Raw genomic sequence first — 21,957 nt, 5'->3', positions numbered from 1 at the left:
GGATTTAGATTTAATTATCTAGAATATATGGTGATATTTAGCAAATATGATTAATTTTGAAGTATCATTTAATCTTTAACACATGTGTGGTCTTATGTAAAGTTTGGTAGCCGTATAATATTAAAGTTCCATATGCTGTAATTCAGTGCAAAGGATTAGAAGTTTGTAATGGGACTTGAGGATGTTCATTCAGAGAAAATGCTTATTACTGTTGGATATTATTAATTCACCGTAATAACTTGAGAATTCCTATGCACATTCATTTTATCCATCACAGATATAGTGGTAAAATTTATAAGTGATACAAGTGAATTTATTAGAATAATATAGTTTTGAATGTTATCAAGTTTTTCAATTTAGTTAGAATTTTTTAATATTATTTATGCCTTTTAATTTTGCTGGGAGTGATAGTTTGAAAAATATTTCGATATTGTTTCAACCACTTTTTTGTCATGTTCATTTAAAAACTCAGGTTCCCTAAATTCTGGTCGATACGTTAACTGAGTCCACATTTTCTTGGCTGTTAGAGATAAAGGAGTCTGCAGAAGTCCTTTCCAGTCCAGATTCCATGCATTATTCAGTAACTGAAAAAGAGTTATTATAAAATATGAATTACATTTACAATGGTGGAAATGTAGATTAATTACAAAAGAGCTGGAGACATTGCAATGTTTGCATGGCTACCAGATCCTAGGAAATAGGATAAACATATTTTTCCATCGATCTCATTCCTTACTCACTAAATTTTATTCATTAAAAATAAAATATTTATCCCCATGCTTTTTTCTGTAAAAATACCTCATCAAACTTATGAGCTCCAATGTTAAACATTGAGTGAAGGAGTTTAGGAGGATTAGGTGGCTTCAGTTTAGGCACTTTCATTTGATGTATAGGCTCATTTGGATCGAGAGCTTCCAGTTTTCCTAATATCCATTTTGTATTGTGCTGCAGAAACTTAAATATTGTCTGCAAAAAAAAGATGTTTCATGATCAGCTCTTTGTGGCACAGAAATAACATAACATCTACAATCTATGAGGTGCATCATATATACAGGGTCCGTACAATAAATATCATGACTGGTTCGCTCTAGCCTCAACGGAGTGGTGGGTGGGGGTCCGACCAGTCGGCTCAGTAGAGTGGTCCCCCACCAATCAGGCACACATACATCCAGTTGCCTCAGGACATGCATTGAGAGAGGAGGTTGATTTTTGCAACATGATTGTTTGCGGTGTCGTCACGTCAGCATGGAGCACACCGTTGAGCAAAGAGCATTGATTTAACAAACCACTATTTCAAAAAGTGTGAATTGTTGGATGTTAAAATGTGATTTGTCTAGCACTTGACTCTCTGTAGAGTTATGGAACACCTCTTTTACGAACTAAATTCTATTTGAAATTAAATAGCAAATTGATATGAACATGATCCTTACTAAAGAAAATTCAATTTACAGTAGTGATTTTCTTTTCATTTAAATAATCCACAATGTAAAGGGAACAAGTATGCAGTAATCCAGTAGATTATATTTTGAATGCATTTGGTGCAAACTGGTCATTTGTTTACATACTGTGGTTGGGTAAGTGGATGGCTATGTATTTCCTTATCTGAGAAACCTCGGGTCTTCCTCTTGCCTTAAGGACTTAGGGATATTGCTGAAAGAGCTGACTAGCAGGCTTTTTGCCTTGGCCACTGAATGCTTTTGCCATAAGCACTTTGAAAGGAAATTTGGAAGATGCATAGGTGGCAATTTAATTGAACTGGCCTGAATTCAAAAAGGTCTTTCATTTAAACTATGGTTGGCATAAGAAAACGTTTGATTAATCAATTACAAACTAAATTTTTTATGTCCATGATATGCCATACTAAATACATGTATATGGGAAATTTGGGATTCGCTTTGACATTCTTCAAATGGAGTGATGAAGGCCATGTCTAATTTTGAATTTAACATAAAAACCTTCATGCTGCATATGGCACATATTAATAATAAAGTACTAATATCAATCTAATCGAGAGTAGTAGACTGACCCAATGCCTGAGAAAGGGGTGGCCTAACATGTGATCACTTTGGATATCAGGAGTATGGAGCACCAAATACCATGATAAAAATTTTTAAATTTCATTCATTATCATCTGTATTTCAATCGTAAGATTGGTTTACTGAAGCCCTCCGTTTTTCCCTATTTCGTGTCAATTCCCTTACCCTCTGAAAGGTTCCCTGTTTTACGTCCTTCTTAATTTTCCCTATGCACTCTGCCCTCTTGACCTTCCTCACAGGATCTTTTCTTCAATTTTTCATTCTATTACGTTTATAAGTAATCCAATGTGACTCGAGGTATGTCCAATCCATCTAGTTCTTCTTTGCCGTAGAGCTCTCCATATGATCCTTTCCTTTTCTGCTCTTCTATATACTTCATCGTTCCTCACTTTGTCTGTCAAATTTTATTATAAAACAAAATAATATTAACAATGTAGATAAGAGTACATGGATCAATGAATTAATATTTGAGCTATTTTTTCGTGAGTCTGATTCTTTGGTGCCACAGACAATTCAGTCAATCAATGTAGTTTGTTGGCTCAGGTTGTAATGCCATAGAAGTCGACATTTTCTTACCGTATGCTTGAAAATGCATCTTAATGCAACAAAGGAATTGACATATATGTAGTCACTCATTGGTAGAACTCTTATGCATAGATATTTATTGATATGACTATGTTTTGAGAAAAATTGTATAAGTTAATGTCTCTCTGTTGAGTAGTATAGTCTTGAGAATGTTGAAGTTAAGTTGGTTTTAGGATATATAAAGGAAGGTTAACATTTAGTTTATTTGTTCTTACTTAATATTGAATATGCGTCCTCAAGTTGTCATTGCTATACCTATCATTACGTTGTACTAAAGTAGGATACAACAGACGAAGCAAGTTTGCCATTTAACATTTCTTCAAGGACTTCTAGCAACTTTGCTGTCACCTTTATATAGATGTCTTATGTACGTGTAAATACATATATTTATATTTAGAGTTTTATGCATAAATTCCAATCTTTTACAAAGGGATTTACCTTCAGAGCTTGTTTACCACTCTCAGTCAAAAGGAGATGGCTAACATAAACATCTGCAATGTAAGGAACCTCTTCAATTGTGCTGAAGGAATCATCTTTGTCTCCCATTTCCTCGGAACTGAAAGAAAATTTATAGGTTAGTGATATTTCATTTAATTTTTGTAAATAATGAATTTTCCTTTGAATAAAATTGTGTTTTCCAATGATATAGAGTAAGATAAGGGCATCAGTAACTTCTGAAAAAAAATTAAGCCATAAGGATGCCAAAAAAAAATGCATCCCATTGATTGGAGTGAATATTTAGTGTACATATTATGTCCTAAATTGGCAGTTGAGTATCTGTATTACCCTTAAACTTAGAAAGGCAGGAATGATTTGAAATCCTTTAAAATAATATTGAATATTCTATTAAGTTAAAATTTATATGCAAATAAAAATTCATTTAACACATTGATGAAAAACCCCGAGTTGAATACGTTGATGTGAATATGTAAATCCCAGTTACTAGTGACTGGACCTCTGGATTTGGTGAAGATGGGCAGGCATACATTTTTGTGCCTCCCTCTTCATTTAAAAACTGCTTTGGAGTGAGAATTCTTATTATTAAATTTTGATCCATAATATCTAGTGATTATCATTGAAACTTTTAAAGCAGCTGAACACGTTTTCCAGTGCATTGAATCAATAGTTGCAGTATTCCAACTAAGTATTTTGAATTAATTTATTCAATATATGTATTAACAACCGGTTGAATTGAGAATAAACTTTGAAGAAATGAAATGTAAATTTGAACACTATTTAAATTCTAAGTTTTTATCCGCACCTTAATAATTGGACCTCCCAAGATAAATGACTAAAGAATAAATGCATTAAGGTTTTCTGTTTTTTTTTCAACCCTGAAATTGTTGAAAAGACTATTGGGATGTGGATGGAATAAGTCACATCTGTACATGCTGAATACTAAAGTAAAACTATTTTGTTTCGTTCTAAATTTACTGCGTATGACCCTTTGAAAGCATAGAAATTTATGCTAAACATGCTGATACAAACCATGCTGCAAATGCCTGCTTGATCTCCTTGACTTGGTGATGGTATTTCTTTTTGTCCATGCTGCACAAGGCCTCTGCTACCACGATCGCTTCATCCTTTCCTTCATCCATCAAAATGGAATATAGTGCAGCACCAACCATTTGCATGAGGACTGACCCTCCGAGGGGTTGTACATCAGCTGGTAAGGCATCTTCAAGCAGACATGATGCTCCATAGAGAGTTGTAGGAAGACACTCCGCCAGTTGTGCCACTCCATTCAGAAGGACTTTGATAGATCCCTTGTTCCGTAGTGAATCTTTGACTGCTGGCTCCAATGATGAGGCCATTATTCTGGTAAGAGCTTTGAACCATGCTGGGTGTCCATGTTCATCCCAGACCTTTGAGCAAAAAAAATATGAATGTTATTAGTTGGCCCTTGCTATAATTTAATGATTGTTACAATAGAGTTCAACTAGCCTCTTTGGTTTTGTTTTCTACTTCAGTCCATTTCAAAACTGAGCAGGGATGTATGTTTGCAAAGATATACTAGTGTGGTCACATGTTATTGGAACTGGTAACTTTATGAGAATGAGGGAACTTTGAGGGTATTTTTAAATTATGGAAATTTATAGATAAAGAAAGCTATGAGAATTTAATTCACTATAATTTGCCAACATTTCCATAGATAATTTCCTTCCATGTCCCAAGGTGCACTAATGTTTAGAAAGTACGAAGTCACTGGATGATGCTTGAGGCATTTAATTAGCAGGACAAAGACTTCTTTCAAATTGAAGAAATATTGTTAAGTATTGATTATTATTGTAGTAGTAAGTGAAATATTGCTCATCTCTCATGGCACATAAAGTTACATAATTCATTTTCTTCCCCAAGCGTTTTTTGTTGTTGTGGAAGTTAACATTTTCTTTTTTTTTAATAATTAGACAATCTTTCTATTTATGATCCTTGGTGCATCTTAGAATATGACTTACCAAGTCAGATACTAATATTTTTAGAATTATAAATACCTGTCGACCATCACAACATCCCCATAGATTTTTAATCTCAGGGGTTGGACATTCCAGAATTGGTTGTAATACAGCACCAAGGTCGCCAATACATCCCACCATGGCAGCAATGTGAATTACAGCACAAGCAGTTTGTGTTAGAGGATCCTCGATTCTATCCTGGGGAAAAATCCAGTCTTTGGTTGGTATACAAGAGTTGGCAGTTTTCTTCGTCAGAAGTTCGGTTCAATTCAGCATTCCGAGTTTTTCGCTAACATTTTAGCATCAATTTTCAAACTTATCTGATAAAGGCCCACCAGGATTTTAAAAGGTATTTTAGGCCACTATGAACCTCGCCAGAAAATACCGAATTCTCTTCCAACTGTATGGACCCACTCCCATTCCTCCAGCTAGCTTTATTTGATAAAATTGAGTTATTTTCATCTATGAGCTCATCAACATTAAGCGTACTTTTCACAGTTTTAAATGGATAAATACAGTTTTTCTAATAAAATATCTAGTAATTTCCTTTTTTTTCTTAAAAAGTAGAAATATCATCTTTTTGTTATCTCATTAAGAAGCCAGTTTAAATTGTTCCATATCTCTTGGGGTATTGAATCAAGAGTAAAGCAAAAGCTTAGAATTTACCCAAGCAAGATAGGTTTTGTATTGAATGCTCATTCATGGCAATAACAATATATGCATTAAACCTTCAATCATGTAACATTCACATATGTCATGCATATTCTCCAAAAATCAGATTTCATCAGCACACTTACTTGTCTAGGTCTGAGTTCATAAGTAAGGGTGAAGTTACAATAAAATGTCTCATAAAATTATGAAAATCAGTTTTCAGTATCCCGAAAAACAATTATTAAATAACCTCTCTCTTCTCCAGAATATTGAAGAGGTGTTTTATGCACATATATCATTCAGATATTTGAGGATTAAAAATTATTGTACTAATGTCAAATCTTACTTAATAAACTAGCTAATTAACTATACTTAAATGGCAAAAGACAACTCCTCTTCTCCAAAATATCTTACGTAATAAACATATGAAGGGCCAATAAGTTTAGGTTTTTTGGAGATGACACAATAATACATTATCAATGTATTATTGTGCTTATCTGCTCTACTGTTTTTTACTCTCATGTAATCAAGTAAAACTGGGTGGGAATAAAGAATACAGATTAGATCTTAAAAACAGTACACACTTTTGAAATGAAGTGAATTGTGAAAATTATATTACAGAGCATAAAGTGATTGGGGAAGAATAAGTACGAGGAGGTATTCTAAGGCTTTATATTTCAACAGCTGTATGCATTAGAACCACACACAATCATAATAGCCTCAAATAAATTTGCCAGAAAAGTTTTCAAAAAAAGTGAATGAGACATTTTAGTTTAAAATTAAGTAGAGCACATTTAGAGTATGTGATAATATTTTAGAACGCATGAGTGGAATGTGAAGTCTTCATGGGTCTTCCTTCAGGTCAGGTCACAATGTCACAAAGTATTTTGCCTTTGCTCGCATTATGATGGGTGATACTCAAGCGGTTGAGGAAAATGGTAGAGTTAGAGATCAAAGGCAGCAGATACGTCATATTGTGGAAGACTTACGAAGACATCCCGCTCAGCGAACAGCAGGAAATTACAAAAGCCTTCACCGCCAGAAAAAGGTATTGATGATCAAATTGAACAGATTTAAAAGAAAATTCACTATATTTGTAAAAAAAATATTGAAATATCAAAACAATTGTGACCATAGGGAAATCAAGGATGTAAAATAAAACTGGGAAAAGGAATGAGAAACTAAAAGTCACTAAGGGAGATTGCTGGAATGTGACTTTTAGAAAGGTAACTTTCAACATTTACTCATACAGGTTTCACCCTTCGAACTCTTCTCAATGAACATATTGCCCCAGCTAGTCTAACAAGCTACATGGAGGAATGGAACTGGCAAACTTTTATAACTTTGAAATATCCCAACAAGTTACTCTTTTCACTTGAAAATTTCATGTGTTATCACACTGTTACTTCAGTCAAAATCTTTTACATCTACACATGGCCGTGATTGCAATACATTACCCCACAGAACTGGTAAAAATATGTAAAATAACTATTTTAAATCCCAGGGAATGTATGGTTTACCTTTTAAAAATATTGTCGTGCTTATTTTCCAGAAAATTCAGTTGACATAATTCAATTGTGGGCTAATTTCTTTTCGATGCTTATTTGCCACCACAAGGACTACATTTGTAAAGTAAACATGCTTATTACCTTTCCTTTCATCCTGCAATTTCCTGAGCAAAGAAATCCCTCACAATTATTGGAACTAGATTTTTCCTCGGCTGTTTTGGGGACTTCTGTCCTTGTCTCCTTTTCTTTGGCTGGTTTAGTGTGAATCAGATGGTGGAAAAGCAATGTAGACAAAAAACTTTTTCTCATCATTAAAACCTGAAATATGCATAAACATGAGTTTCTTAGTTAGATTAACATGCACTAGTGTTTTTTTTCTTTGGTGACCTTTTAATTTTCAAGATCACCGAATGACTTGCTGAAAAATTGTTAAATTACCAGCAGTCTGCCACCGTCATCTTTAATTGGCTATACCCTCCCAAGGGTGCTAAGCCCTGCCTAAAACTGTACTAGATGCCCTGGAAAATTGGATTACAATAACCTATTATTTGGCTCCTCATAATCTCTAGTTCCCTGATGCCATACAAAGTGTAAAACCTTATCCCACCTCCACCTAATTTATCCAACATCCTTCCCTTTTTCTCTACAACCCATATATTTGTACCAAATTTTAAATTCCCTGAAAATGTAAAATAACAATTATTTTTCATTTAGATTACTCATGTCCATGAGGATTCATTTATTTCTCGACTTTATTGGGACAAGATTGAGACCTTATAGGCCTTTCTTCCACCTAACCCCTACATATTACATTAAAGACAATTACTAACACCTAAGCCCTAGGTGGAGGCAAATCCACCTAGGTGGGAATCGAACCTGTGACCTCTGGGTTGGCAGGTGAGGAAGTTTCCCTGCTGCCACCAGGGCCGGCAAACTGGTGACTTGGTTGATTTGGTGGTGATTAAGTGTTCATTCCAGCTACGTCAACTATATACATATATATAAATGGTTTGAATTCTATTAAAATAGACACTGACTTTGATCTTTAATGGCTCTATTTTGAAGAGATTGTGCTGTAGAATCACCTTGAGTCTGAGTATATATATACACATATATGCACCCTTCACACCAATCTATTTTATGATAGCCAAAAGTCTGGTATCTGGTCGCAAAAATAAATTTACTTCTTTACTCTTACTCATTTTTTCCATTCTGTCTCATACTCGGACTTCTTTTGTCTCTCCCCCATTAATACAAGCTCTTCTGTTTTTCAGAATTAAATATTCCTTGTCTTGAGTCTCTTCAACCATATTCACCCATAATTTTCTTAGTCAGCCCTTTCCTCCGGCAAACCATTTACTCATCCCTTATAGTATATTTATTGGGTTATTAATTGTCATTGAATAGGTGTCCATTCTTTCAACATGACCAAACCTGCATGGCCAACTTCTTTTGTAAATGTCTATTAGTTCTGTACCCAATTTACTTTCTCTTATGACCCACTCATTCCTCTTCCTCTTTCTCCTATTTTCACCAATAAATGCTCTTCAAGTTCATTAAATGAAGAACACAAGGTATTTTGCCACTGTTCTTTATTTTGGTACTACTAGTTTCAATGCTTTGGCATCATCACCTCCTGATGATGACGCCTAAGCATTGAAACTAGTAGTACGAAATAAAGAACGGCGGAAAAACACGTTGTGCCCTTCATTTAATGAACTTATACTTCCACAAAGTTGAGCCAGAAACCATCGAATTCTCTTCAAGTTCCATATGGTCCCTTTATTTAGTCAACATCTATGCTAATCCTTAAATACCCAAATTTTGTTTCCATAAAATAATGTGGGGAAGAATACACTTTTGTTTAATGCCATTTTTGACACCTTAAACAGTCTATTGATATCCTCCACATACAATGTACCAAATATGTTCCTTATTTCACAAGCATCCTAACAAGATATACAAAATCATCCATTTGTAGAAACCACGTCACCATCACTGAGTTACAGAACTGAAATCATGACTATGAGAAAGTTGAAAGGTTAGAGGAAAAAGATTTGATATAAAATTAAGACTGCTCTATTGGATATCCACCTTCATCATCCTCTGAAAACAGAGCCTTGTTGTTGCAGCTGTATGGATGGCTCTTACCATTGCTGCTCTTTTCTAGTCCAGATATTTCAAAACACTCTACATACTTTTTATTTCACCCAAGAATTTATTTCCTTTTTATCCAAGGACTTAGAGTCTATTGTATTTTCTAGAAATCTCTTAAGCCTGACAACATATTCAGCAAATATTTTCCTTTTCTCATACTCCTCTGAAGTTCAATGCTGGTTTTCTCATCTGATCAACTTGTTCTTTTTATCCTTCTCAACATGCACATATGTTACCCTTATGCACATACCTTACCCTTTCCTCCTGGTGCTGCATCCCCTGCCACACGCCTTTTTGGTGGCTCGCAGTGTATTGATGTAGATATGTATTACTGCCACCCAGACTTTTCCATTTTTCCTATTGCCCAATTTTTACTTCTATACAACGATATACTCCAAACCTATGCCTTATTCATGACAACAAATAGCACATAATGTAGAAGCCCCTTGTACATAACACAGTTTTTAAGCCTTTCCATGGCAATATCTATCATCTTTGCTAAACCTTATGGTACCTACATGGTGCTCGCTGAAAATTAAAAAAAAGGTAAGAATCGCTTCTGAGAGACAAAATTCTCTACTCAATTTTCATTTCCAGATCTAATTTATAATAATTCATCTGAGTCCAATCAAATTGATTCTTTGACACCACATAAAGAGTTCTGTGATATTGAATGCTGCAATGAATCTGTCACCATTTTCTACTCAGCCTATTTTAATTAACCTAATGACATGAAGTAGTATTGAAATTAGATGAATATCACAAAGGAAGTATAATTCACTTTCTTTTCATCATTGCTAGAGGTAGATTATTCAGAACTTCTTTTTATTAAAATTGAATTGCATGTAAGTCGAATAAGATTTAATTTTGAGAAATATTTATTCATTATCAAAAAACATGTTAAATGCTACAAGGAGATTATTAATATGAATGTATCTTATAGCTTTGGCAGAGGTGCTGGCATCGGTGTGTCATTGCACAACTATGCTATTTTAAAGAATTTTAGTAATTTGCACCTAAATCTGCAGTAAGTTTTTTTCTCCGCATGCCATCTACTTTTTTTGGGACAGACAGTGTAGCTTGTGGGCTAACCCCCATCATACTGACCTTAAGAAGCAAGGGCCAAGATGCCTCTGGCTGGGCCATCAAAACAATCAAATCCAAGGCCACAGCAGTTTTATCGGGTAAATCCTTCGTTGCATAATTATCCTTTGGTAGCGAAGTAAAGTGATGAGATGACACTACCATATACCATGGTGCAGGAGTTACTGGTCTTTCAGAAAATATAGGTACAGGTTCTCCTGGTTTTCGGAAATGCTACGAAGATGTGAAGACATCATTTTATTGTATTAATCAGTGGATGGATTTAGGGTCATATATTGTTGTTGTTTCTTTCAAGTTCATACATTTCTTAAGATATGATACATGCCTTATACAAAACAGCAAGAGGACATCCTCTTATGATAAGGCAACATAGTAATTCATGGCACTTGGCATGAATATCTCGTACAACCTTGTTTTGGTTAGACAAGCCAATCAGCTCGGATTTGTTGGTGCATATAGCTGGAAGTAAGTGTCTTACACACAGTAGCAGGTTACTTATATCAATCACCAAGAGATTCCCTCTGGATATGCTCGGGGTAGCCTAAAGTAAAAAATAATTATGGAGAAAATGTCACATCACATTGTTCTCAATCGTATGAATGTAGTTAAGCCCCAGGCAGCATCAAGCTTCGCCCAAAAAAGTGCTGATTGTACTTCATGAGCATTGACCAATTGTAGTGGCGCTCAACCAATATTAGTTTCAAACAGTTTTGGTGAACTATCTTGGTGGAATATTAAAAGCCTATCTTTTACTAGTATTATGGTGAATGAAATAAAAACAAATCTCTTTTTTTTCTGGGTACATAAGTGCAGAAAGAGGCTACCAAATAATTCACATTATCCAATGTCTTGAAATTACATTTTCACAGTCTCAACCCATTACAAGAATAAAAATATTGTGCTAGTTATGGAATGAAATGGCAGCCAGCGAGTTTATATGACGGTTGATTTGCTGAGTATATTTTTTGCACATGATCTCTTAATGATCTCATTATTAGCCAAATGCAAAGTTCTGTTCATATATTTTTAATCATATAAATATTAGATGGCCAAAGACCTGTAATATATTATTTTGAAATTTATGTCTGCATAGTGCGGCCTCAAAGGAATGAAAAAGGAACAAAACACAATGAGTGATAGAATGCTGCCTATCTTATAAGTACTTAGTGTTTCATTATTTTCTTCAAAACTCGTCAATGGAAAAACCTTTAGGCAATTCCGGAAAACAAAATACTGGCGCAATCTATGAAGCAAACATTGGTGTTATCATTTGGGTATGGGTCACTGGTCACATTTGGACTACAGCAATCAATATTAATCCAATTCCGTTGTACTACCATCGGTAATCTTCTCAATTTTGCACATCAAATAAGAAGTGATTTACAAGTCAACATTTTAGAAGAATTAGGCGATTTAACCCTAGTGAAGGTTAGAGGCCTTGTGTCTAGTTTCATTTCAGTTTCTTATATTATATTTGGATTAATTTCCAAAAACCCACACAAGTGATTAGATGAGAATAAGGCACTTTAAGCTTGGCATTGCAAAGAAAGGGTGCAATGATGTTTGCACTTAATGCTAGAAACAGAATAGATTAAAATCTGAACCAATGAAATACCTGTGAGTAACGAACTGTGAGAATTGTTAATGATTCATTAAGCATTCCTGCAAATACTCTTTGTGCTGTTTTTGGTGGTACTGTGTTCCACAGATCTTCTCTTGTACCTTAAAATAAAATTAATTTCTGATTTAACACTTTAAACAAATATGTATATTGTATATCTTATGTGATCTCTTCAAGACTTACCTTGCATGTACAACCACCACATTTGTATTATAAAGGAGCCTCTTTGCCCCTCAAAGAAGGGTTGGTTATGCTCCCAATTAAGACTGTCAGCATCTTGTAAGATATAAAGGGACAAGAGCCTGTTGTGTAAATCAAGTAGACGTTCTGCCAGGGCCTCAACCATCTCATTAAACTGCTTGAAACTGTTATGGAGTGAGAGCCTGTTTTTATGAGGAAATTAGATGTTCTTTACTTGTATCCTTGATGCTTCAAATTTGCTTTCAAGCTTCAATAGTTAATTGATGATATCTAAGAGTTAAGCAGGTGCTAAAAGATCAGGCAAGTGGATAATCAGCTTACATAACTTTTGGAAACAATGAGGAATAACAATTTTGCTGGAAAGCATATCTTATGTGAGATATGAAGCCAATATGATTCAGTGGCTGTTTTCAAACTCCACTTGTTGTAGATTGCATGCATTGCAGTAGTTTGATTATAGTTGATGGATAAAGTGCAGTAAACTTACATTAATTTGGAAGACAATGAAATAAATCCCACTTTGGCTTGGAGATGTAGGTTTTCTATACAGCATATCTCACAATTTCCTAAGTCAACATATTAATCAGAAGAAATAAATTTCATATTTGTACACACTTAATAATTCTGAGGGATCCGTGAAATCCTTTCCCCAAGGTCTCATGAGGTCAAAAAATGCGAAGTGATGAAGCACAAATGGGGTCCAAAATTGTGAATTTAGTTCCTAGAAATGATTGATGTCAATCCACCAACATATCTTTATCTTCTTTTTATCTATCTTTTTTTTGGTTTTTAAAGGGAGCTATCATGTATCTTATTTCCATCTCACTTTTCTTTTGTCGAGGCTAAATCCCAGTGCCACCCAAGAGCTTTCTGTGAGCTCTTTGTGACCACATTTGATTTAAAACAACATGGCCCTTGCAATTAGAGACTCTGAGAAGAAAATAATCTTCTCAGGATGAGAACATTTTGACTTAATTTGAATTTTCTGTACACCAAATCTCTAGCATTTCTCACATCATGTTCAAAATTATATATTCCTAAAATCTCACCACACTTGTATTCTTTTTAAGGCATATGGGATCAAATATGGATTTTTTGTTAACTCATCATGAGATCTAGATCAATGGTGCTGGGGTACAGCAAGCTTTTAGGGGTACCAAAAAAGGTAACTGAGCCACTGAGAAAAAATTAGTGAGCAGGTACTTATTATCCACATTATCACTTGTTTATCGCTCAATATATTGAATAATGATATGAACCAAGTTAATGTGAATATGTATATCCTTGTATTGAGGGATGTAATTGTCACAACCTAATTATACTTGGTTAGCTGCTGTCCTGATACAGCAATAGCACCGTTAATTATTAAATACATAACATTTGATGTTCCTTCAAACTATTAACATTGAACAAGGAGAGGTGGAAATTTATGAAGAACATATTTTTAGATGCTCTAAAAGAAGACAACCTTGGCAGTCATATTTTTTCAGTCTTTTGTCATTACTTTGACAGTATTTCTACTTTATCCTATTGCTATGTATTATCTGAAGATGTATGTACTATGCAATAGTGGGTCGTAGTAGTCCAGGGGTAAAGCGTTGGACTGTTGATTGGAGTTCATTCACCGCGTAAACCTCTCTGGGCACCTGCAGCTCCACCCAAGCTATATGATTTTTTGGGTGCCAGATCTTCCAGGGAAACTATAACCTGCACATTATAGGAACTGGCACCCCACCCTGATGTGTGAATTTCACACACTTCTTAGTGTGTGAAACTTAGAACTTCTCATGGCTTAGTACTCGGTGAACTCTACCATCACCTACCAAACCGATCTTTGGGTTGATTACTGTGTTTATGGTATATACGAGCATAATTCCTTTAAGTTCTTGATAATAATAACAGTTGATTTGCAACAATTTAACAGCAAGTCAAGGCTCCAATTATATCGGTAGAACCAAGTAAATCTTTGCAATAAATGGAATTTCTGCCCACAAAACAAAGAAATGTTGTTTAAGCCTGAAAGCTGTCTTGACTTCCATAAATATCTTATTGTAAACTTATTGGTTGAAGATGGTCAATCAAAATATATTTTAATTAAATGGACTTCCATAATTATGCAAGATTATTCTGCTGGATATTTTGATGCATGGTAAATTAATACCAGCACTTCAACGTTTATGTAATGTAGGACAAAATTAATTAGTGTTCTTAATGATGGGCTAATTCACTGGAAAAAAATATACTTTTGGAGTAGCTTATTTGTAAATATCCATCATTTTAAAAGTTACCAGGGAGAATTTCACATTGTAGGCAATTAGATTAATGATCATCAGCAGGTAAATATGAGAAATTCAAATTGTGCGAAATTATTGGCTTTTGTTTCAATGAGGATAACATTTGGGGTGAATTGAGACAAACTTGAATTGTTTCAAAATAACAAATATTTATAAGCATATGTGCAATTCTGATATTCATAAACATTAGCATCCAATGTTGCAATTTTTGAAGTTATATTAATTCTTGAGCAGTTAACCTGAAATTTCAAAAGGTAAAGTCTACAGGAGAGGGTGTGCAATCTAAATTCAACCACTTAAGTGCAATAGTGCATTTCAAACGGCCAGCTCCTTTTGATGAACTGTACCATTAATTTCTAAATTTCATACTTGGTGGTGAGGGTCAATAGAGGGACTGATCATGTTTTTGTATTAACAAACACCAAAAGTGAACCACAGTCATTCACATTATGGAAATCCAACACATTTGCATTTTTTGCACATTAAAACAATTGCAAACGTAATTAATACTCTGAGCAGTATTTAAATGATGCATTCGCACATTTATGAAAAATTGTAATAGTAAGTGATTCATCACCAAAACGGTGTAGCTCCTTCAGTCAATTACGATTAATGGTAACAGTTCAGTGCTTGTCAATTTCATCATGTCAAACTAATGAATTGTTTTTTGAATTTTGTGCAAATTTTTACCCTCAAGTGAAAGGAATGCAAATGGCCAGCTCCGTTTTTGGACATGAGGAAGAGGTGCAAATGTGAGTAATAAAAGAACTCCAGAGAAAGCTGAGAATATAATTTTTACAAAAATATACATACAAAGATTGAATAAATTTGAAAGTGCTCTTTTTAACAACACAAGTTTAAATGGGCAGAGTGCTAGGAAAAGTAAAGCGTCTTACTTACTTTTTACTGAAAATAAGAAGAAGAAAAACGTTTTTCAGTACCTTATAGGAACATATTGAGTTAAAAATTTGTCCTAAAAAAATGAATATCATACAGATGTACAGATAGCATCGATGCATATTAGTTTATTATTGATCATGTCAGTTTTTTAAAAAATTACTTGAAAAAATAAATTCCAATAACTTACTGTACAAACAACACAATGAAATTGTCTCACCCTGCTGTGTCAGATCCCCTTTTGAGTAGCTCATTGTAGCACCAGAGAGAATTTCTAGTGAGGGCAGCTGCCCCTAAGGTTCCTGTGAGAACAGTAAGATCAGCGTGATCAAGAGCCTCTTGACTAAGTGTGTGAAGGTGCTCTAAGAGTTGAGCTGCAGATGATTCAGTCAACCTAGCGAATTCTTCAGGAACTGATGTTATAACAGCAGCTGCTTCTGCTTCCTCATTATCAGAAGAGTGAGCTGCATTCTTATCTTCTTTCAGGGTTGGAAGGAAATCCGAAGGTTTATGGTAAGCCGCTACATACTCTCCTTCCCACCAAGAAACCAGCTTGACAGAGGCAAATGAAGCATGGTGAGGAAAATCTAGTTGACCTCCAACAACCTCGGAACACAGTCTCTCTTGCAGAACCTTTTGGTGCTCTTCATAATAGGCAAGATCACGCTGCAGAAGGATCTGTACCCTGTCCATTAGATTACCCTCTTCCATAACCTCCATTTTTTCGTTTTATTCCCCGAAAGGCGATAAGCTAACTTAAATCAGAAATCAAAGAGGTTTTTGGGCCTCTGCTAATTGTGACAGGACCACCTAATTATTAACACCTAAGTTACACCAAGAATGTAAATCACAAGTTCACTACAATTGAACACCAATATCTACAAGTTAATTGAAATTACTCTTTACAACACTCAATGTTGAAAATATTACAGGGAGTGTTAAATTGAATCTTTGAACAACGAGCACAAGTGATTATGGTTGTATACATTCGCACAAAAATATTATCCAGATATCTATAGGTTTCTCCAACTAGTTAATATCCCATCACAGAAAGCTACGTTTCTTCTAATAGTTAAATTACTTACATAGAGAGCAATATCTCATTAACGAGAGGTTGGCCTGCTATGCTGACAACGTCTAAAATCTACGTTGTGTTTTACAATACGCTGCACTTCTCGCTCGAGAAGCTCGTGTAACGTGATTCCATCATGACGATACACCCACTGACCACCGAGAAAGTCATATCGTTTCGGACCACTAAAAGGAGAGGATAGCCATATTTGTTGATTGGGTGTCTGTCTATTAATCACATAAGTTCCGTATGGTTCTCCAAATTTAACAGTCAATACTCCATCCTGAAATATTATAAAAATCTATTAGAAATCTGGGACGAGCAAATATTATATAACCGTATTTTTATGAATAGCTTACACCTTGGATACTTACTCCATAAGTAACATCAGCGTCTTTCAAATGTGGACTTCTATCAACAAGTTCTTCAAAATATTCGGCAAGAGAATCCAAAGTTTCATCACAGGCTTTATCATATGTCAAAGAATCTGCCCGACACCTGAGATTTACATAAAAAGCAATTACATTGCAACGAAAACTACATATGATTGGCGCCGATTTACATAGAATAAACTTACCTTGTTGGTGAGTTTTGGCTAAACTCATGCAATTGAGATAAAATAGGATAATCATGCTTCTTGAGCAAGATAGAAGGCCTGGGGAATTCGCAATATAATGTAAAAGATCTAACAAACCAATTCCGTTGAACGGTCTTAATGGAGTTGGTTATTCTACCATTACGAAGTAAACGTAGAAGCATACTCTGTTTTAGGACCTAAAACAAGACTTGGAATTATGTGAAAGTATATAAAAATATCGTAACTCAAATTCAGAAAAATTATGAGAAATTATTTACAAGATGTATCCCTTGACTCACGAATGTAAATAATTGACGCTCGCAGATTGTCAACTGTTTGCGCTTCCACAAAAGGCTAACAGATGGCGTTGAAAATCTCACATCGCATTTCAGTATTCATTTACTTAATCTTTTCACCACAAGATGCCGCATCTCAATTTCTGAACAATCTCTGCCGGAAACGTCGATGAGCAGGTGACATAGTTACATCAAATGTGGATGAATACGTTCGAGGAGGTTGAGCCGTGTGTAAAATGGCATCAACAGGCATATTACCTACTTATCAGAGGTTTGTGAACGGTGTACCTGTGCCATCATTTTCTCGAAGATCTTTTAGACCCAGAGAGAAGTACTTAATATTGTTAGTGTTCTTGACATTTGGTGTAGTGTGTTTCGGTACCTTCTTTTTCCTGCCGGAGTTCAGAGGAAGCTCGGGCACTGTGAGCAGTGTTTATAATGTTTATAAACATATGCAAAAAGCTGGTCCTGACTTACTTATCCCCGTACCTCCTCACGGTCAGGATTTTAGTGAAATTCCTGGTGGTGGTAAATTAATTAGGCACGATGACTTAGATCATCCAGATCCGCATAAAATAGAGGATAAAGCTAAGTTACTGGCAAAAATAGAAGAGGATGTGGAGCTAGATAAAATTAAAAGTCAAAAAGTGTTAGAAAGGCCTGAGATCATGGGTATATCGAGGAAACATCAAGTGGGCAGTGTTAGTGAATCACAGAAGTCATTAATCCCACCACAGAGTGTTGATGTTGTGGATGATAACCTAGTTGATAATTTAAATTTGGAGAAGCAGAAAAATATTGTGACTATTCCACCGGCACCCAGTGATCATTTTCCTGACACTCATCAAGGGGAGGATCCTGACCCTATCGCTCAAGAACGGCGGCTGAAAGTGAAAGAGGTACTGTGCTTCAGTATTTTTATCCAAATTTCAAAATGTCCTTTTGTAAAATTAGTCGTAATGTTTCTTAACGCGGTAGATATATGACAAGTGCCCAGAGAAATTACGTCCCGAGTCCTAACTGTTGGAAAGTTTGCAGTATCGAAAAAAGTGTTTGATTGTTAGTGCATTTTTGGTTAAATCGGGTTGATTACTGTGTTTTTTTATAACAACTGCACCGTGGCACTGTGAATCCGAATGCGGCCCCTAGCACGTGTTAGGCCGTTTTCTTCACTGGATGTTGCATGACGATCCTCCGTTGGTCTCTCAGCTGTTCGTCTCTATCTTCGATAGGCATGATAATGTTTACTCCCGTGTCCCCATTCCGATCTTTTTATAAGATAATCAACAGTGTATTTACATTAGATTGCCGTATTTTTATCAAGATGTGCAGTTCGTTGAGACATTGTGACAAATACATGACACTGTCGAAGACGACATCATTTATGTAGAATGCTGGAGAATAGCGGTGTTGTGGTAACCTAAGTGTTTCAATATTTGTTTGGGCAAAATATTCTTTTATCGCACAGTATTTAGTTGATACTTATTTTTGTACCTGCTACGTAAATGCATTCCAGAGCAATATTCAGTAATATTGTTTCCTTTGGAATAAATGCATGAAATTTGCCAATCCTGAATGAAATAGGGAAGTATTACAATAGGAATTTAAAATATACGGCCATTTTCACTTACAGATTGCATTCGTATCATTTCCCGCCGCTTGGAAGTTAGGAAATATGAACACATTTTTAATTCTCTTTTATTATTTCCACTTTTGACGTGTGTCCAGGCAAAAAATGACGTTCGTGTGCAATGAGTCAAATGATTAAGTTTGATTTGTTGTCACATTGTTTTTGCTCTTGCTAAATTGTGTTGGTTTCGTGAAAGATGTATTTTTTGCTGTCCTGAAACTATTATCACTTTTTTGCGGAAGAAATAAGACTAGGTATTGTTTATAGTTGCGGAGGAAACGTGAGTACGGGTATCAATTTTTAATTTTGAGTAATTTTTATAGTCTTTCAAAAATTATATCATTTAGAGTGTAGATCCAATAGAATAATCAGATTTAATTGCTTGAATTGATAACAGTTCGTGCGCGGTTTCGCTACAACGGTAATTCTTTAGGGGTATCTTGTATTACAAACGCCGTATAACATTAATGGTTCCACTGAATACTGAATCTATTCTTCTCTCACTTAATTGATAAGACGGACCTCATTGCCTATCGTCGGGGGTATGCATTGCTAGTGGTTAAGTTGAACCCCCCTTATGCCGAATGATACTGTTGGTATGAACTGATCGTAGGAGGTGAAATTGAATGTTTTCTATAGACTTTGAGACGTTCATTCGTTGTATGCGGTAGTTCTTGTGTAGTTCTTATTATGCAGTTAAATCTTAATATTTTTATTGATAAAGTTTGCTAATATTGTAGAAGTGATGTGCTATATTTCTATCGCAGTAAGTAGCCCTCGTGGAAATTTAGATTTTGAACTTCGGAAATATTCGCTTGGAAAACGTGAAAGGGTCGGGGAAATTAATGCGTCCAAAGCAGTGGTAAAATTGGTTTACATTGTGGTATGATTTCAGTCATCTGACTAACAATACTTGAAGTTTGACGAACTTTACATTGGTGACAAAAAGCAGAGCAGCCGACAACTGGGATGGTTTTCTTATGACGTCTGTCGTTAATTTGTTCGGTCAATATAAAATATTTAAAAAATAGTTTGTACGCTTGTTGGCCTACAAAGCTTTGTTCTGTGCTGGTTTTTCATGGTAAATGTCAAATTCTAGACAACGTCGCACTCGGTAATTTCTCTCTGGATGAAACTAAAACGGCTCTGATTCATTTATTTTTTCCGGGTTTCGTCCAATCAAGTGGCGGGGAGGGCTGTTATTTTCCAGAATCCAAGGCCATAATATATTCCGCTACCAAATTGTTCCGTGCGCATAGTTAGAAATATTTTGTGAAAAACTATTTTTGTTCAAGGCAGTCCCACAAAGTTTTGGCATTGTATCTCACGGGTAAATGGGGATATCCTATCCCCAAACTTCGGCTTCGCGACAAGAATCGCACTCGAAGGAATGGAAACTTTTTTGTAGAGAACATTTGCATTGGTGGTCATGCAGTCCAGAGTTTTGCAGAGTCCAGTGACGTCACGTTAAAGAATTGGCGGTGGCAGTTTGTGGTCCTTGTTCGCACTGAACCTGTTTTTCCACGACGGCTCCATCACTCGACTATGTTGCACCGAATTCTTGTATTTCATTTGTCTGATTGATTTTCGGCGAAAAGGTTTTGTGGGGTTATTTGCTCGTGCGAAATTGTTCCATTGCCAAATGTGCGAACTAGGTTTCTCTAAGTGTACTAGCGAATTGCGTACCGTTGCCATTTTCTTTCAGCACCATTCCGTCGTCAATCGTTGGTGAATGTAAATAATACTAGGCCACCAGCCACTGGCCAAAGAGGATGTCTTGAGAATGTGTTTCCTTGAATCTGTTACGTAGACATTTGGCATGGTAAGATTACGTGGTGCCTCTCGCGCGGTACGCTTAATCTCTCACACAGCGTGATCTTTGGCCTGATCGTTGACCCCTGAACGGCCACGGAACTGCGTGGAAAGTGATAAAGTTAATCGTGCAGTCGAAAACTTGAAATTTAAATTTGCTACATTGAATGTTTTCGATGGCGTGTCGAGGTTTAGCAGTCGCAATTCCGTTATACCGTATCGTTTTTTTGATAGTTCGCTTTCATCAGAATAATAACGGAAAAACATTTTCCCAATAGTTCAAGGCTTCAGAATATTTGGGCGGTCCAGCCGGCTTCCAGATTTGATGTTATTGGTTAGTGACTTGGGATTATGAGGCTTCGAGGAAAAATTACGGCGTACTACTTAGGGGCAGGTCTGTAAGATAATACTGCGGATTCTCAATGTGTGCGATTCATTTAAGAATCGCCAATTCTAAAAATCGCGGCTGTCGGATTCCGGTATTCGTGTATACCACATAACGTTGCGCAATAACGTTCTCAGAAAAATGGTAGTACGTTCAATTTGAACGATTTTGTTGCGTTGATTTCTATCTACTTTTCTTTTACATGTTCGGAATAGATGAGATTTATCTTGATGTATACACGTAGATATGCTCTACGTCTTAAAACACTCCCGCAAGAGTGAACAAAATGATTGTATCAGTTGTGATTGCAACTCTAATTGGTGGACATGTCTTGTGGTACTCATTTCTCTGTGTGTCTTATTAGATATGGTCATTAAGTGGTCTCTACCCGTAAATGATGAAGAATATGCGTGAAGATCAGTACACACATGCGTTTGACATTCGCGGGGGATATTCGGGAGCCCGGCTCTCGCGAGTTTTTTACTGCATTCCGTTCCCGATATCGACTCTTGAAAACAGAAATATCAAGTCGATGGCGATCCATACTGTGCACTGATATCAAGGATGATCTCCGTTAAGTGCGCGTCAATCTTGTCGTACGTCGGTGCATGGGATGCTATCGTGAAAATCTCCCAAGTCCATATATGTTCCGAGAGCGAAGCGTACTGAACTATACTC

The 21,957-nt window shown here is 35.7% G+C and overlaps 2 protein-coding genes across 2 annotated transcripts; both read right to left on the bottom strand.

The window, feature by feature from the left end:
* Window positions 1-8: 8 nt before the first annotated feature.
* LOC139686792 (uncharacterized protein KIAA0825 homolog) lies at window positions 9-16,227 on the bottom strand. The gene is made up of 11 exons (XM_071583837.1): window positions 15,728-16,227; window positions 12,299-12,498; window positions 12,110-12,216; window positions 10,820-11,035; window positions 10,498-10,707; window positions 7,375-7,551; window positions 5,114-5,272; window positions 4,110-4,486; window positions 3,060-3,177; window positions 799-966; window positions 9-584 (listed from the first exon to the last, which is right to left on the bottom strand). The coding sequence occupies exons 1-11, from the start codon at window positions 16,225-16,227 to the stop codon at window positions 390-392; spliced, it is 2,427 nt and encodes an 808-aa protein (XP_071439938.1). The 3' UTR covers window positions 9-389.
* fh (frataxin) lies at window positions 16,225-17,498 on the bottom strand. Its single transcript, XM_071583836.1, has 4 exons — window positions 17,435-17,498; window positions 17,157-17,353; window positions 16,954-17,077; window positions 16,225-16,862 (listed from the first exon to the last, which is right to left on the bottom strand). Exons 2-4 carry the CDS (start codon window positions 17,336-17,338, stop codon window positions 16,611-16,613), a joined length of 558 nt encoding a protein of 185 aa, XP_071439937.1. The 5' UTR covers window positions 17,339-17,353; window positions 17,435-17,498; the 3' UTR covers window positions 16,225-16,610.
* Window positions 17,499-21,957: the final 4,459 nt, after the last annotated feature.

Source organism: Hetaerina americana, unplaced genomic scaffold, assembly GCF_022747635.1.
Source record: "Hetaerina americana unplaced genomic scaffold, ioHetAmer1.1.p SCAF_15, whole genome shotgun sequence".
In the NCBI taxonomy this organism is placed as follows: Eukaryota; Metazoa; Arthropoda; class Insecta; order Odonata; family Calopterygidae; genus Hetaerina; species Hetaerina americana.
Note: the sequence above shows the minus strand (reverse complement) of the source record. Positions and strands in the feature narration are given on the sequence as shown.

Coding starts and splice junctions, on each gene's coding strand:
- LOC139686792 (XM_071583837.1), bottom strand. CDS start 16,227: ATGGAGGTTATGGAAGAGGGTAATCTAATGGACAGGGTACAGATCCTT. Junction 12,217..12,298: donor GTGGTGGTTGTACATGCAAG/GTAAGTCTTGAA, acceptor TTTTATTTTAAG/GTACAAGAGAAGATCTGTGG. Junction 585..798: donor GAGCTCATAAGTTTGATGAG/GTATTTTTACAG, acceptor ACTCTTTTTCAG/TTACTGAATAATGCATGGAA.
- fh (XM_071583836.1), bottom strand. CDS start 17,338: ATGCTTCTACGTTTACTTCGTAATGGTAGAATAACCAACTCCATTAAG. Junction 17,078..17,156: donor AGCCAAAACTCACCAACAAG/GTAAGTTTATTC, acceptor TGTAAATCTCAG/GTGTCGGGCAGATTCTTTGA. Junction 16,863..16,953: donor ACGCTGATGTTACTTATGGA/GTAAGTATCCAA, acceptor ATAATATTTCAG/GATGGAGTATTGACTGTTAA.